The following is a 15,045-nucleotide window of genomic DNA, read 5'->3' as shown; positions in this document are numbered from 1 at the left end:
GATGTGCAACAGTGTCACACACACACAGAGAGTGAGAGGCTGATAATATATGCCATTTATAATAATAATATAATTGCTTTTATCCAAAGCAACTTACAGTCATGCGTGCATACATTTTACGTATGGGTGGTCCCGGGAATCGAACCCACTACCCTGGCGTTACAAGCGCCATTTTCTACCAACTGAGCTACAAAGGACCGCATGATGTAACATTCAAGGTCAAAAGGGGTCAAAGCGGAGGGTCAGGGGAAAGTGTGACTCATTCCTCTGTGGAGGTAAAGGTCACTATGTGACTCATCAAGTTGTGTGTGTGTGTGACTCTTCATATGACTCAACACTCCAAATGAGTAGACTGCTGAAGGCCTTTTGACAACAGAAATAAGCAGTTAGACATGTGACCTGGGACCACGTAGGCTATACGTGGAATTCTAACCATATTTATGATATAGTACACAAAGTTGGGATTAGGCCTAAAGTGTGTAGTGCCTAGGAGCCAGGGGCTAGTGTAGATGTCTAGGTGGGTAGGGGCTAGGGTAAGTGTCTAGGGCAGGGCTCTCCAACCCTGTTCCTGTAGAGCTGCCGTCCTGTAGGTTTTCACTCCAACCCTAATCTAGCACATCTGATTCTAATAATTAGCTGGTTGATAAGGTGAACCAGGTGAGTTACAACAGGGGTTGGAGCGAAAACCTACAGGAGGGTAGCTCTCCAGGAACAGGGTTGGAGACCCCTGGTCTAGGGGGTAGTGGCTAGGGGTGGATTTGGGAGTTGTCAGCTAGCGGTACTCGCACACCACTGGGCCGGAGGAACATTGGGACTGACAAAATAGAGGTAAACTAAAGAGAGCGTAGAGAGAGATAGATAGAGAGATAGATAGAGAGAGAGATAGATAGAGAGAGAGAGAGAGAGAGAGAGAGAGAGAGAGAGAGAGAGAGAGAGAGAGAGAGAGAGAGAGAGAGAGAGAGAGAGAGAGAGAGAGAGAGAGAGAGAGAGAGAGAGAGAGAGAGAGAGAGAGAGAGAGAGAGAGAGAGAGAGACTCTCAGGGGAAGTGGCCATGCATCCTTCCTTTATTATCTCTGTGGTGAGTTTGTGGTTAGACTCATGTCACAGGGGAATTCTCTTTGGTGTTAGATTTAAAACGCATGTTTCTTTTAGTATTTGGGACTATTGACTATGTGTGTGTGGTGTAGAAAGAGGGTATCGGCTCCTGCCTGTCCATTCTAAGATGTTCTGGGTCATTTGAGTTAGCGTGTCTGTATCAGGTGCCTGTCATTCTATCTCACCACATGCCGTCTCCTCTCCAGTGTCACCTTACACACACACACAGCTCCCTCTCCAGACTCATCTCAAAGCATCCTGTAAGTGACGGCCAACCGTGACTCTGCAGCATGTACTCAGCAGATAAACATTCCTGTGTGTCCCTATTCATGTGTATTTGTCTGTGCCTGTGTGTACCTGTGCATGTCAGTATTTTCCACAAGCACATGGAGTAGCCAGCCAAATAGAAAAAGTAGCCAGCTAGGCACCCCTGGGCTGGGGGGGGGGGGGGGTTGTTAAGATTTTATTTGCCGAACAAGCTCTATTTTGGTGGCCTCTGGTACATTCTAATGCTAGACTGTATTTTCAACTGTCAGGAAATCAAATTTTTCACACTTTTTCACACACATCAGCTGTTGTACAATATGATATAAAACACAGGAAAAACTTAATTTTGACTGCACTGGGCATTTAAAGAATCCTGTAATAGTCTGCTAACTACCTCAGGCGTCAAGCTTCCTTTTTAAGAGGCATTTTCTCAGCTATCTGCAATACAGGTATGATTGAATAATTAATCAGGTGTTAAACATGGGCTTTGCTACACAGAAAGCAGCAGATGACTACTCCATTGTCAACACTTTGATTAAATCAATATCTTTGGAAATACCATATAAGTAGCATTAGCTTTTAAAACAATTCAATTTGTTTTCTTTTATCATATTTTGGACCAGAGTGAGGCTATCTCTCCACTAGCCTACCAATTGTTCCTGCAGTGAGGAGGATTCACCATCTTCATAAAATGTTTTCATAATTTATCTGCAGATAAGCCAAATGACCAGCTCTCTTACGGCAATTCAGTAGGCTACTGATGAGTCACTCACTTTAACATCACTGTCTGTGTAGTGGGTGATTTTGGACGGAGCCAGGCGCAGGAGGGTAAATCACAGAATATATGGTTTATTCAGGAACACAGCGGTACGCAGCATTGCGTAAAACACTCCAATGCGGTAAATACAGTGAGGGAAAAAAGTTTTTGATCCCCTGCTGATTTTGTACGTTTGCCCACTGACAAAGAAATGATCAGTCTATAATTTTAATGGTAGGTTTATTTGAACAGTGAGAGACAGAATAACAACAAAAAAATCCAGAAAAATGCATGTCAAAAATGTTATAAATTGATTTACATTTTAATGAGGGAAATAAGTATTTGACCCCCTCTCAATCAGAAAGATTTCTGGCTCCCAGGTGTCTTTTATACAGGTAACGAGCTGAGATTAAGAGCACACTCTTAAAGGGAGTGCTCCTAATCTCAGTTTGTTACCTGTATAAAAGACACCTGTCCACAGAAGCAATCAATCAATCAGATTCCAAACTCTCCACCATGGCCAAGACCAAAGAGCTCTCCAAGGATGTCAGGGACAATATTGTAGACCTACACAAGGCTGGAATGGGCTACAAGACCATCGTCAAGCAGCTTGGTGAGAAGGTGACAACAGTTGGTGCGATTATTCGCAAATGGAAGAAACACAAAATAACTGTCAATCTTCCTCGGCCTGGGGCTATAGTCACCAAGAAAACAATTGGTAACACACTACGCCGTGAAGGACTGAAATCCTGCAGCGCCCACAAGGTCCACCTGCTCAAGAAAGCACATATACAGGCCCGTCTGAAGTTTGCCAATGAACATCTGAATGATTCAGAGGAGAACTGGGTGAAAGTGTTGTGGTCAGATGAGACCAAAATTATTCCAGCATGACAATGACCCAAAACACACGGCCAAGGCAACAAAGGAGTGGCTCATGAAGAAGCACATTAAGGTCCTGGAGTGGCCTAGCCAGTCTCCAGACCTTAATCCCATAGAAAATCTGTGGAGGGAGCTGAAGGTTCGAGTTGCCAAACGTCAGCCTCGAAACCTTAAAGACTTGGAGAAGATCTGCAAAGAGGAGTGGGACAAAATCCCTGCTGAGATGTGTGCAAACCTGGTGGCCAACTACAAGAAACGTCTGACCTCTGTGATTGCCAACAAGGGTTTTGCCACCAAGTACTAAGTCATGTTTTGCAGAGGGGTCAAATACTTATTTCCCTCATTAAAATGCTAATCAATTTATAACATTTTTGACATGCGTTTTTCTGGATTTATGTTGTTGTTATTCTGTCTCCCACTGTTCAAATAAACCTACCATTAAAATTATAGACTGATCATGTCTTTGTCAGTGGGCAAACGTACAAAATCAGCAGGGGATCAAATACTTTTTTCCCTCACTGTACAGCGCACTGGAGAAAAACAAGGCACACGGGATTCACCCGGTGATACAAATACAAAGTAGCTCCACCGAGCTAGAGTCACCTCCACAATAACTAATCACACACAAAGACAAGGGGGCAGAGGGAACACTTATACAGATACTAATGAGGGGATATGAACCAGGTGTGTGTAATAAACAAGACAAAACAAATGAAAAGATGAGATGAGGAGCGGCAGTGTCTAGAAGGCCGGTGATGACTAACGCCGAAGCCTGCCCGAACAAGGAGGCAGCTTCAGAGGAAGTCGTGACAGTCTGGCAAGTCCTGACTGACTTCATATCGAAAATACAAACGACATGTTTAGTTTACTTGTCTGAATATGATACCATGGACATATACATTTTAAGTCGGAAGTTTACATACACCTTAGCCAAATACATTTAAACTCAGTTTTTCACAATTCCTGACATTTAATTCTAGTAAAAATTCCATGTCTTAGGTCAGTTAGGATCACCACTTTAATAGTAGAGAGAATGATTTTTTCATCTTTTATTTCTTTCATCACATTCCCAGTGGGTCAGACGTTTACATACACTCAATTAGTATTTGGTAGCATTGCCTTTAAATTGTTTAACTTGGGTAAAACGTTTCGGGTAGCCTTCCACAAGCTTCCCACAATAAGTTGGGTGAATTTTGGCCCATTCCTCCTGACAGAGCTGGTGTAACTGAGTCAGGTTTGTAGGCCTCCTTGCTCGCACACGCTTTTTCAGTTCTGCCCACACATTTTCTATAGGATTGAGGTCAGGGCTTTGTGATGGCCACTCCAATACCTTGACTTTGTTGTCCTTAAGCCATTTTGCCACAACTTTGGAAGTATGCTTGGGGTCATTGTCCATTTGGAGGACCCATTTGCGACCAAGCTTTAACTTCCTGACTGATGTCTTGAGATGTTTCTTCAATATATCCACATAATTTTCCTTCCTCATGATGCCATCTATTTTGTGAAGTGCACCAGTCCCTCCTGCAGCAAAGCACCCCCACAGCATGATGCTGCCACCACGGTGCTTCACGGTTGGGATGGTGTTCTTCGGCTTGCAAGCGACCCCCTTTTTCCTCCAAACATAACGATAGTCATTATGGCCAAACAGTTCTATTTTTGTTTCATCAGACCAGAGGACATTTCTCCAAAAAGTACGATCTTTGTCCCCATGTGCAGTTGCAAACCGTAGTCTGGCTTTTTTATGGTGGTTTTGGAGCAGTGGCTTCTTCCTTGCTGAGCGGCCTTTCAGGTTATGTCGATATAGGACTTGTTTTACTGTGGATATAGATACTTTGTACCTGTTCCTCCAGCATCTTCAAAAGGTCCTTTGCTGTTGTTCTGGGATTGATTTGCACTTTTCGCACCAAAGTACATTCATCTCTAGGAGACAGAACACGTCTCCTTCCTGAGCGGTATGACGGCTGCATGGTCCCATGGTGTTTATACTTGCGTACTATTGTTTGTACAGATGAACGTGGTACCTTCAGGCGTTTCGAAATTGCTCCCAAGGATGAACCAGACTGTGGAGGTCTACAATTGTTTTTCTGAGGTCTTGGCTGATTTCTTTTGATTTTCCCATGATGTCAAGCAAAGAGGCACTGAGTTTGAAGGTAGGCCTTGAAATACATTCACAGCTACACCTCCAATTGACTCAAATTATGTCAATTAGCCTATCAGAAGCTTCTAAAGCCATGACATCGTTTTCTGGAATTTTCCAAGCTTTTTAAAGGCACAGTCAACTTAGTGTATGTATACTTCTGACCCACTGGAATTGTGATACAGTGAATTATAAGTGAAATAATCTGTCTGTAAACAATTGTTGGAAAAATTACTTGTGTCATGCACAAAGTAGATGTCCTAACCGATTTGCCAAAACTATAGTTTGTTAACAAGAAATTTGACTCCAAGCTAAGTGTATGTAAACTTCCGACTTCAACTGTACGTTTAATGATTTACAGTGCATGTGGGAAGTATTCAGACTTTCAGACTTTTCTACATTTTGTGACGTTACAGCCTTATTATAAAATTGATTACATTGTTTTTCCCCCCTCATCAATCTACACACAATACCCCATAATTACAAAGCAAAAACAGGTTTTTAGAGAAATGTTTGCAAATTCATTAAAAAGAAAATGCTGAAATATCACATTTACGTAAGTATTCAGACCCTTTACTGAGTACTTAGTTGAAGCACCTTTGGCAGTGATTACAGCCTCTAGTCTTCTTGGGTATGACGCTACAAGCTTGGCACATCTGTATTTGGGGAGGTTCTCCCATTCTTCTCTGCAGATCCTGTCAAGCTCTGTCAGGTTGGATGGTGAGTGTCGCTGCACAGCTATTTTCAGGTCTCTCCAGAGATGTTTGATCGGGTTCAAATCCGGGCTCTGGCTGGGCCACTCAAGGACATTCAGATACTTTTCCTGAAGCCACTCCTGCGTTGTCTTGGCTGTGTGCTTACGGTCGTTGTCCTGTTGGAAGGTGAACCTTTGCCCCAGTCTGAGGTCCTGAGCTCTCTGGAGCAGGTTTTCATCAAGGATCTGTCTGTACTTTGCTCCGTTCATCTTTCCCTCGGTCCTGACTAGTCTTCCAGTCCCTGCCGCTGGAATACATCCCCACAGCATGATGCTGCCACCACCATGCTTTACCTTAGGGATGGTGCCAGGATTCCTCCAGATGTGAAGCTTGGCATTTAGGCCAAAGAGTTCAACCTTGGTTTCATCAGACCAGAGAATCTTGTTTCTCATGGTCTGAGAGTCCTTTAGGTGCCTTTTGGCAAACTCCAAGCGGGCTGTCATGTGCCTTTTACTGAGGAGTGGCTTCCATCTGGCCACTCTACCATAAAGGCCTGATTAGTGGAGTGCTGCAGAGATGGCTGTCCTTTTGGAAGGTTCTCCCATTTCCACAGGTGAACTCTGGAGCTCTGTCAGAGTGACCATCAGGTTCTTGGTCACCTCCCTGACCAAGGCCTTTCTTCCCCGATTGCTCAGTTTGGCTGGGCGGCCAGCTCTATGAAGAGTATTGGTGGTTCCAAACTTCTTCCATTTAAGAATGATGGAGGCCACTGTGTTCTTGGGGACCTTCAATGCTGCAGACATTTTTTGGTACCCTTCCCCAGATCTGCGCCTCGACACAATCCTTTCTCTGAGCTCTACGGACAATTCCTTCGACCTCATGGCTTGGTTTTTGCTCTGACATGCACTGTCAACTGTGGGACCTTATATAGACAGGTGTGTGCCTTTCCAAATCATGTCCAATCAATTGAATTTACCACAGGTGGACTCCAATCATGCTGTAGAAACACCTCAAGGATGATCAATGGAAACAGGATGAACCTGAATATATTAGGTATAAAGTAATCCTTCTTCCCCCACCCCCCATACAAAAAAAAAAAAAGTGGTTGTCCCACTGGCTGTCATAAGTTGAATGCACCAATTTGTAAGTCGCTCTGGATAAGAGTGTCTGCTAAATGATGTAAATGTAAATGTAAATTTCGAGTCTCATAGCAAAGGGTCTGAATACTTATGTAAATAAGGTATTTCTGTTTTCCCTTTGTCATTATGGGATATTGTGTGTAGATTGATAAGGAAGAAAATTATTTAATCCATTTTAGAATAAGGCTATAACGTAACAAAATGTGGAAAAAAATCAAGGGGTCTGAATATTTTCCGAAAACACTGTATGAATAGCAAGGATATATGAGATTGACTATATTCAGTCAATTCGACACCTTTTACAAACTACTCAAGCTTGCTGTTCGTCAATCATATCGTTCATTCTAGCGGGAGAGGGCTCGGCAGACTTTCTTCTCACTAGCAAATTGAAAAGTAGCCTAGTTGATTTAGGTGGGAAAAGTACCCGGCTGAAAATGACTCTGTAATCGGCTGTATAGCCGGCGCTAGTGGAAAACACTGGCATGTATGTCTATCTCTCTGTGTGAGTGTGTGTGTGTGTGTGAGCGCGTCTCTCTCCCTCCTCCCCCCGTCCCTCTCTCACCCTCCTCCCCCGTGTCTCTCCCTCCTTCCCCCTGTCCCTCTCTCTCTCTCCCCCTTCCCCATCCCTCCTCCCCCTGTCCCTCTTTCCCTCTTCCCCATCTCCCTCTCTCACCCTCCTCCCCCTGTCCCTCTTTCCCTCTTCCCCATCTCCCTCTCTCTCCCTCCTCCCCGTCCCTCTCTCACCTTCCTCCGCCATCTCTCGCTCTCCCCCTTTTCCCCCTGTCCCTCTCTGTCTCTCCCTAATCCCCTCTCCCTTTTCACCACCGCTCATTCTTTCCCTCTTCCCCCGTCCCTCTCTCCCCCTCCTCCTCCCTGTCCCTCTCGCTCCCCTCTGTCCCTCTCTCTGGTAGAGGAGATGTGACTGTGTAGCAGAGTGGTAGAAGAGATGTGACTGTGTAGCAAAGTGGTAAAGGAGATGTGACTGTGTAGCAGAGTGGTAGAGGAGATGTAACTGTGTAGCAGAGTGGTAGAGGAGATGTGACTGTGTAGCAGAGTGGTAGAGGAGATGTGACTGTGTAGCAGAGTGGTAGAGGAGATGTGACTGTGTAGCAGAGTGGTAAAGGAGATGTGACTGTGTAGCAGAGTGGTAAAGGAGATGTGACTGTGTAGCAGAGTGGTAAAGGAGATGTGACTGTGTATGGCTGTTATGCTTTGTTCCCTGCAACCACTGAGCAGAGGTGCATCCTGTAAAATGGCTCTCATAGGCTCTGGTCTTGTTGGTGCAAAGATGCAAAGATGTGGTTAACTGCATCTCTGTAGCTCATTACATCAGGCAGGTTCTTGCATTATAGGCTGAGCCTGCTAATAACAGACAAAACCACACACACACATCCGCTTCTTTACATTTCAGCCCGTTAACATTTTGTTACTGTATGTATAATAGTACACACCACAGTGTTTAGACTAGTGCGTGTACTGTATTGATGTTTAAACTGAGAACAGGGGTTGTGTGATTCAGTTATCCAGACGTCCTCCGCTGACTGGTTGAGCATCCTGACATCATGATAGAAGCTCTTCTGTGCTTCCCCCCTCTTTTCCCCTTGTCTTCTACTGGTGCTCTCTCTCTCTCTCTCTCTCTTTCTCTCTCTCTCTCTCTCTTTCTCTCTCTCTCTTTCTCTCTCTCTCTCTCTCTCTCTCTCTCAGTATGGAACATCTTTACCACAGGAATTGAATTGCTCTGTAAACAGCTTTTGTTCAACATTGTTTTGTTATCCATTCAAAATGCTTAAACACCAGCAGACAGACTTGGATATAAGCTGTTGTCACATATGTTGATGTTTCTCCATAAAGAGCAGCTGTACTGATCTCTCTCTTCTCTGTGTTTCTGTCTTCAGACCTATGAGAGACCCTTCAGAGCAGCAGAACCTAGAGAGGGGGGGCTACTGCAACTGCTTGGGGATGTCACCCCCCCGAAACACCAGTCCAAGCCCTCTATCCTACACACCACACCATTGCCCCCACACACACTCACACACCAACCCCAACAGCAACACACACAGCCACTACAACTCACACACCAACATACACACAGTCCAGCCTGGGCCTCGCCTCCCTCTGCATTCCCAGCCAATCCAGTGCATGCTGAGCCCAGCAGAGAACCAGCGGGAGCCAATAGGAGCCCTCTCTCTGATCTGGCCCCTTCCTTCCTAAAACCTCCAATGAAGAGAGTCCCAGGAAGCCCCTCCCCTCGCTCTTTCAGCCCCTCTCCCCACCGACCCCTGAGCCCTGATCCTGTGTTGCCCGTAGTAACTGACGCCAGCATTCTGAACCTGACCTCTCTCTCCAGAGGACGGGGCTTACAGGAGGTCAGTGAGAAGCTGTTTGGAAACATCAAGAGGAAGTACGGCAGGAAGGACCCCCAGAGGACTCTGGGTAATACCCAGAATGCTGAGTTGCCATGGGGGAGGATGGCAGAGAAAGATGCAGAGAGTCTGATAGTTCTGGATGAAAGGCAGGAGGAGACCCCTGAGCTGGAGAGAGATGAGAGGGAGAGCATAGGCAGGACAGGAGAGGAGGAGGAGAGGGAGATGCCAACGCTTGGTGCTCCTGAGCTGATGGAGGAGGGAACAGGGAGGAAAAGGAGGAGGAGGCGGTGTCTCCAGGAGTCACTCACCCAGGAGGACCAATCAGAGCAGCTGCAGGGCACTGACATCACAGAGAGGAGCGAATCAGGGCCTCCAGAGCCCAAAGTGGCCCACAAGATGGAAGGCAACAAGATGGAGTCTCATAAAAGAGAGTCCCACAAGATGGACTCCCACAGGAGTGAGTCTCGGTCAGGACGGGGTGAGGAGGGTAGCCAGCCTGAGGCAGACGGGGATAGAGGAGAGAGAGGGGAGAAAGGAGAAAGAGCAGATAAGGGAGAGAGAGGAGACAGGGCAGAGAAAGGAGAGAGGACAGAGATGGGAGAGAGAGCGGAGAGAGGAGAGTGGGTGATGAGTGGGGCCGACATGGAATCAGCCATGATCCAGAGCCGGGTGAGGAAGAACCCAGTTTGTCATCCTAGATCAGCCACAGACCCCCACAAACACCCTGACCCTAACCCTAGCCCCAGACTGCCTAGCCCTAACCCCAACCATATCCCTAGTTCAAGATCCAGCCTCACTCCTAACCCTAGACCGCCCAACCTAAGCCCCAGCTTTAACCCTAACCCCAAAACCAGCCTAAAACCCAGCCCTATCCCCAGCCCCAGACCCCCCAAGACCAAGGACCGGTGGTCCTACCTGAAGTCCCGAAGCCCCCCCAACCTAGTCCAGAGGGAGAGTGGCCGCAGCCCCCTCTCAGTTATGTGTGAGCCCCCCTCTGCCTTCCCCATCACCCCCTCCAGCCCCCTGTACACCAACACAGACAGTCTGACTGTCCACACCCCCACCAAGCGCAAACGAGGTCGTCCCAAAAAACAACCCCTGCTCACTGTGGAAACCATCCATGAGGGCACCTCCACCTCCCCCCTGAGCCCTTTAGCCCGGGACAGCTCCGCGGGGCTCAGCCGCAGGAGAAAGACCGCGATTTCCCAAATCACATCTGGTTCCACTAGCCCCAATGCTAATGGGTTGAAACTGAAACGCGGTGAGGGAGCCCATGTCAGGCCGGTGAAGAGGCTGAAGCTGGGGAAGGTGCAGAGCATCCTGAATGAGATCCTATCATGCTCCAGCCAACATGGCAGCCTGGCGCTGAAGTCCGCCTCGGCTCCCGTCTCTTCTGCCATGACGGTCATGGCCTCTACCATTGAGGCTCGTCTGGGGAAGCAGATCAACGTCAGTAAAAGAGGAACCATCTACATTGGGAAGAAGAGGGGGAGGAAGCCGCGCTCTGACACCCAAACCCTTCCCCCAAGAGGTGGGGGGGCCAAGCCCTCTGTGCCTGCCTCCATGTCCAGCCTGTACAACAGCCTCTTAGTGCCTTCCACCCCCACTCTCAGCTCCACTACCCTCCTCCTCAGACCCCACACCCTGTCCTCTATGTGCCACCCTGGCCCTCACGGCTCCCACTCTGACGCCACCATGCCCAGCCTGCAGCCCATCAGTGCCCTGCCCTCTAAACCCCCAGGCAGGGGGCTACTGGGGGCCGGCTGGAAGCTGTCTCCCCCGCGCCTCCTGGCCAACTCCCCGTCCCACCTATCTGAGGGGGCGGCGTCCGTCAAGGAGGTGACGCTGTCACCCATCAGCGAATCACACAGCGAGGAGACTATTCCCAGCGACAGCGGCATAGGAACGGACAACAACAGCACCTCTGACCAGACAGAGAAGGGGACCAACGCACGACGCAGGTATCTATCTCTCTGTTAGTTTACATGGTTAGTTAGTTAGCTAGAAGTGACTGACTGAGTGAGTGAGATAGTTAGTATGCTAGTTGAGGGAGGGAGGGAAGTGAGTGAGTGAATATTGCCAGGGGTTTGTTTGAAACCACAATAGCAACATTGTACATCCAGTTGACAGGTTTTGGTTTTGTGTTGCAGATACTCGTTTGACCTGTGTGGGTTTGAGGCTGCGGAGGCTGCCGTTCTGGAGGCGTCCAGTCGCGGCAGTAGGGGTCGCTGTGAGCAGCCGGCAGTGGTGGACAGCTTTCTGTCCCAGCAGGAGAAGAAGCAGAAACACCGCAGGAAGAGGAAGTGCCTGCAGAGCCGTGACAACCTGCACTTCCTGTCTGAGCTAGAAGAGGTATCAAATTAAACTTCCTATTAAAATTACATCAAACTTAATGTAGGAGTAGAATGAAGTTGCCACTAGACTTATTGTATATGATGTCACAGAGATATCAGAGGACAGGTTCATTGTGATGGCTGGAATAGAATAAATGGAACGATATCAATCACATGGAAACCCCATGTGTTTGATGTGTTTGATACCTTTCCATTCATTTCAGTCCAGCCATTACAATGAGCCCACCTTCATATATTTTTGCCCACCAGCCTCTTCTGGACTGTATATATTATCCAGTACTGATGTGGCCTCTCCTCCTCTCCTCTGCCAGGTGGTGGTGAAGCTGCAACAGCTACATGTGTCTCACCGACGCTACGCCTCCTGCTTCCCCCAGCACCCCTACCCCTCCATCTTCCGCCTCAACTTCCACCATCTCTACTACCCCCTGACCTATGACCCCTACCCCTGTGACCCCGCCCCGTACCTTCGCAGGACTGCCGAGCTCAAGGCAAAGAGGAGGCGCGGCCGGCCCGCCAAAGCCAGCGAGCCAATCACGTCCAAGCTGCCTTTTGTCCAGGGGTTTGGATATCCGCTGGCGGGGGGAAACTACTATGCACCATATACCATGCCTTATGCCCCGCCTCTGAGCCTGGGCTACTACCCACCATCACCCCCCGTCTACCTTCCCCACCATCCCCACAGCCCTTCACCACCCTCCCCCTTCATGAGGCCTGCCGTCCCCCCTCCTAAGTTCCACTCTGGGGGCCACTCCAAACTCCAGGCGTCTAGCGGCCCACTGCAGGGCTCCTCTGGTCGGGGAGAAGGACTGGGATCCCTGGGTGGTGGAGGTCTTGGAGGGGTACGGCTCCACAAGAGGAAACACAAGCACAAACACAAACATAAGGAAGAGACCAACCTCCTCTCACCCCATGACAGACAGGAGCTGGGCGGGCTCTTCAGCGGTGCCAAGACCAATGGGCTGCTCAACCTGTTGACTGACAGGTGGGAGATGACCAACCAGAAGCGTCAGGAGAAGCAGAGGGGGGGTGGGAGAGGCTCTAGAGGAGGATCCAGGGGAGCGATGTTTGAGTCGAACCCTCCCTCTTCTCTCTCTATGGACCATGTCCAGTTCCGCCAACGCACGCCCGGAGAGCCAGTGAACAGCTTCGTGAGCAGTTACAGTAGCCAATCACTGCGTCCAGAGCTGACCTCGGACCTTTTCAGATTGCGGGAGGAGAAGGAGGAGGGCAGTGGGCGTGGCAGAAGGAGGGGCTTAGCAGTGTTCGGAGAGGAAGGGGTGATGTCGTTCCACAATGCCAGGAAAGAGAAGATCCATGCAAGAGAAGAGTCCTTCCACAATGCCAGTCCCACTCAAACAGGTAACAACGTATTACTACTCTATTAGGCTTATTACCATGTTATAATACAGCCCCACTCTAACAGGTAACAACGTGTTACTGACAGTAACAGGCTTATTACCATGTTATAATACAGCCCCACTCTAACAGGTAACAACGTGTTACTGACAGTAACAGGCTTATTACCATGTTATAATACAGCCCCACTCTAACAGGTAACAACGTGTTACTGACAGTAACAGGCTTATTACCATGTTATAATACAGCCCCACTCTCTCCAGATATCTGATTGTTCAGATTTAGCTCAAAATATGTTTTTGTACCGAGGCAGTGCATGCATTAATTCCAGTCCCGATAGTGGAAAAAAACATCAGTAATTGCTTATTATTCTTTTTTTACATAAAATGTGTATATATATATATATATATATATATATATATATATATATATGATGTGGATAGTGTTTAAGATGTCTTCCCAGTTTTCGAAGCAGACGGATGAACATGTGTTAGCCTATAGCAGACAAAGAGGCAGTCAGCTCCTAAAGCACCAAATACTGAACAAATGTGTTTTTGGTACATTCTGTATTCTGAGTGCAGCGAGCACATCTGGCCAGAGAGAGAGAGAACGAAACGCATGGCTGAAGAGGACTATAATTCACCAATCTCTCCCTCCCTCCCTCTCAGCCTGCCAATGGTTGGTCCCAGAGATATATGATTCCCAGGTTGTGATTTATATTCTCCAGACAGGCAGTAAAAGGCTGTGGCTGTGTTAACGGAGCTGGCTACCAGCCAGGGCTTTAATGAGTGGGGCCTAGTCCAGCGGAGGGGGAGAGAAGCCAGGGGCTCACTTAGATTACATCCCCCTCCCCAGGGGTCCCACGGGGGATGACTCACGCACACACTACCCCCCTCTCTCTACCCCTTTTTCTCCCTCTCCCTTCCTCCATCTCTTCGACTGCTCTAGACAGGGTATACCCCCTCTTCCTCTCTATTCCCTCACTTCACTCTCTCCTCTCAATGTTCCCCCTATTTCCCCCATCTCCCCCGTCTCCCTCTCTCTCCTCCCTCTCCTCGCTCTTCCCTGTCTCCCTCTCTCCTCCCTCCACCAGCATGACTTACTGCTACGCTCCACAGACCAGCCCCAGCCCAATTAAAACACACACACACACACACACACACACACACTCTGATCTGAAATTTATATTATTCTCCACTCTTGTGTGATTGAATGTTTCTAAATCATTTCCTCCCTGTGATTGGGTGTTTATCTGAGCCTGATTTGAACTGTGTGTGTGTGTGTGTCTGCTCCCACTAATCAGCAGGTTCAACTGCACCTGACAGCAATCTCTCACAATTATTTGCATAAAAGCAGGTCATCCTTTTTGCAGAGTTAATGAAAGTGATTTTCTCTGTGTGTGCGTGCACACACACACACACACACACAATATAATCCTTCCTCCTGCAGTTCGCTGAAAGCGAAATCTTAAACAGTTAAACAGGACACAGAACTGACCACAGACCAGTAACTTTATTCTCCTCTGGACTGAGACAGAGCTATAGACACTCAAGTACTGCTAAAGGTCATCAGTTTTATAATGCGTATACACTGAGTGTACAAAACATGACAGGTGAATCCAGGTGAAAGCTATGATCCCTTATTTGATGTCGCTTGTTAAATCCACTTCAATCAGTGTAGATGAAGGGGAGGAGACAGGTTAAAGAAGGATTTTTAAGCGTTGAGACAATTGAGACATGGATTGTGTATGTGTGCCATTCAGAGGGTGAATGGGCAAGACAAAATATTTAAGTGCCTTAGAACGTGGTATGGTAGTAGTTGCCAGGCGCACCACTTTGAGTGTGTCAAGAACTGCAATGCTGCTGGGTTTTTCACGCTCAACAGTTTCCTGTGTGTTTCAAGAATGGTCCACCACCCAAAGGTCATCCAGCCAACTTGACACAACTGTGGGAAGCATTGGAGTCAACATGGGCCAGCATCCCTGTGGAATGCTTTCGACG

At 47.8% G+C, this 15,045-nt stretch overlaps 1 protein-coding gene across 1 annotated transcript in view; it reads left to right on the top strand.

The window, feature by feature from the left end:
- Window positions 1-15,045, top strand: part of LOC311144901 (SET-binding protein-like) — a 73,340-nt gene that overhangs the window by 54,892 nt on the left and 3,403 nt on the right. The window contains exons 3-5 of the mRNA XM_084181075.1: window positions 8,865-11,296; window positions 11,486-11,687; window positions 12,001-13,048. Of these exons, the coding sequence (XP_084037201.1) occupies window positions 8,865-11,296; window positions 11,486-11,687; window positions 12,001-13,048 (3,682 nt within the window). The remainder of the gene's footprint in view (window positions 1-8,864; window positions 11,297-11,485; window positions 11,688-12,000; window positions 13,049-15,045) is intronic.

This window comes from Coregonus lavaretus (genome assembly GCF_964263955.1).
Source record: "Coregonus lavaretus genome assembly, chromosome: 17".
Taxonomy (NCBI): Eukaryota; Metazoa; Chordata; class Actinopteri; order Salmoniformes; family Salmonidae; genus Coregonus; species Coregonus lavaretus.
Note: the sequence above shows the minus strand (reverse complement) of the source record. Positions and strands in the feature narration are given on the sequence as shown.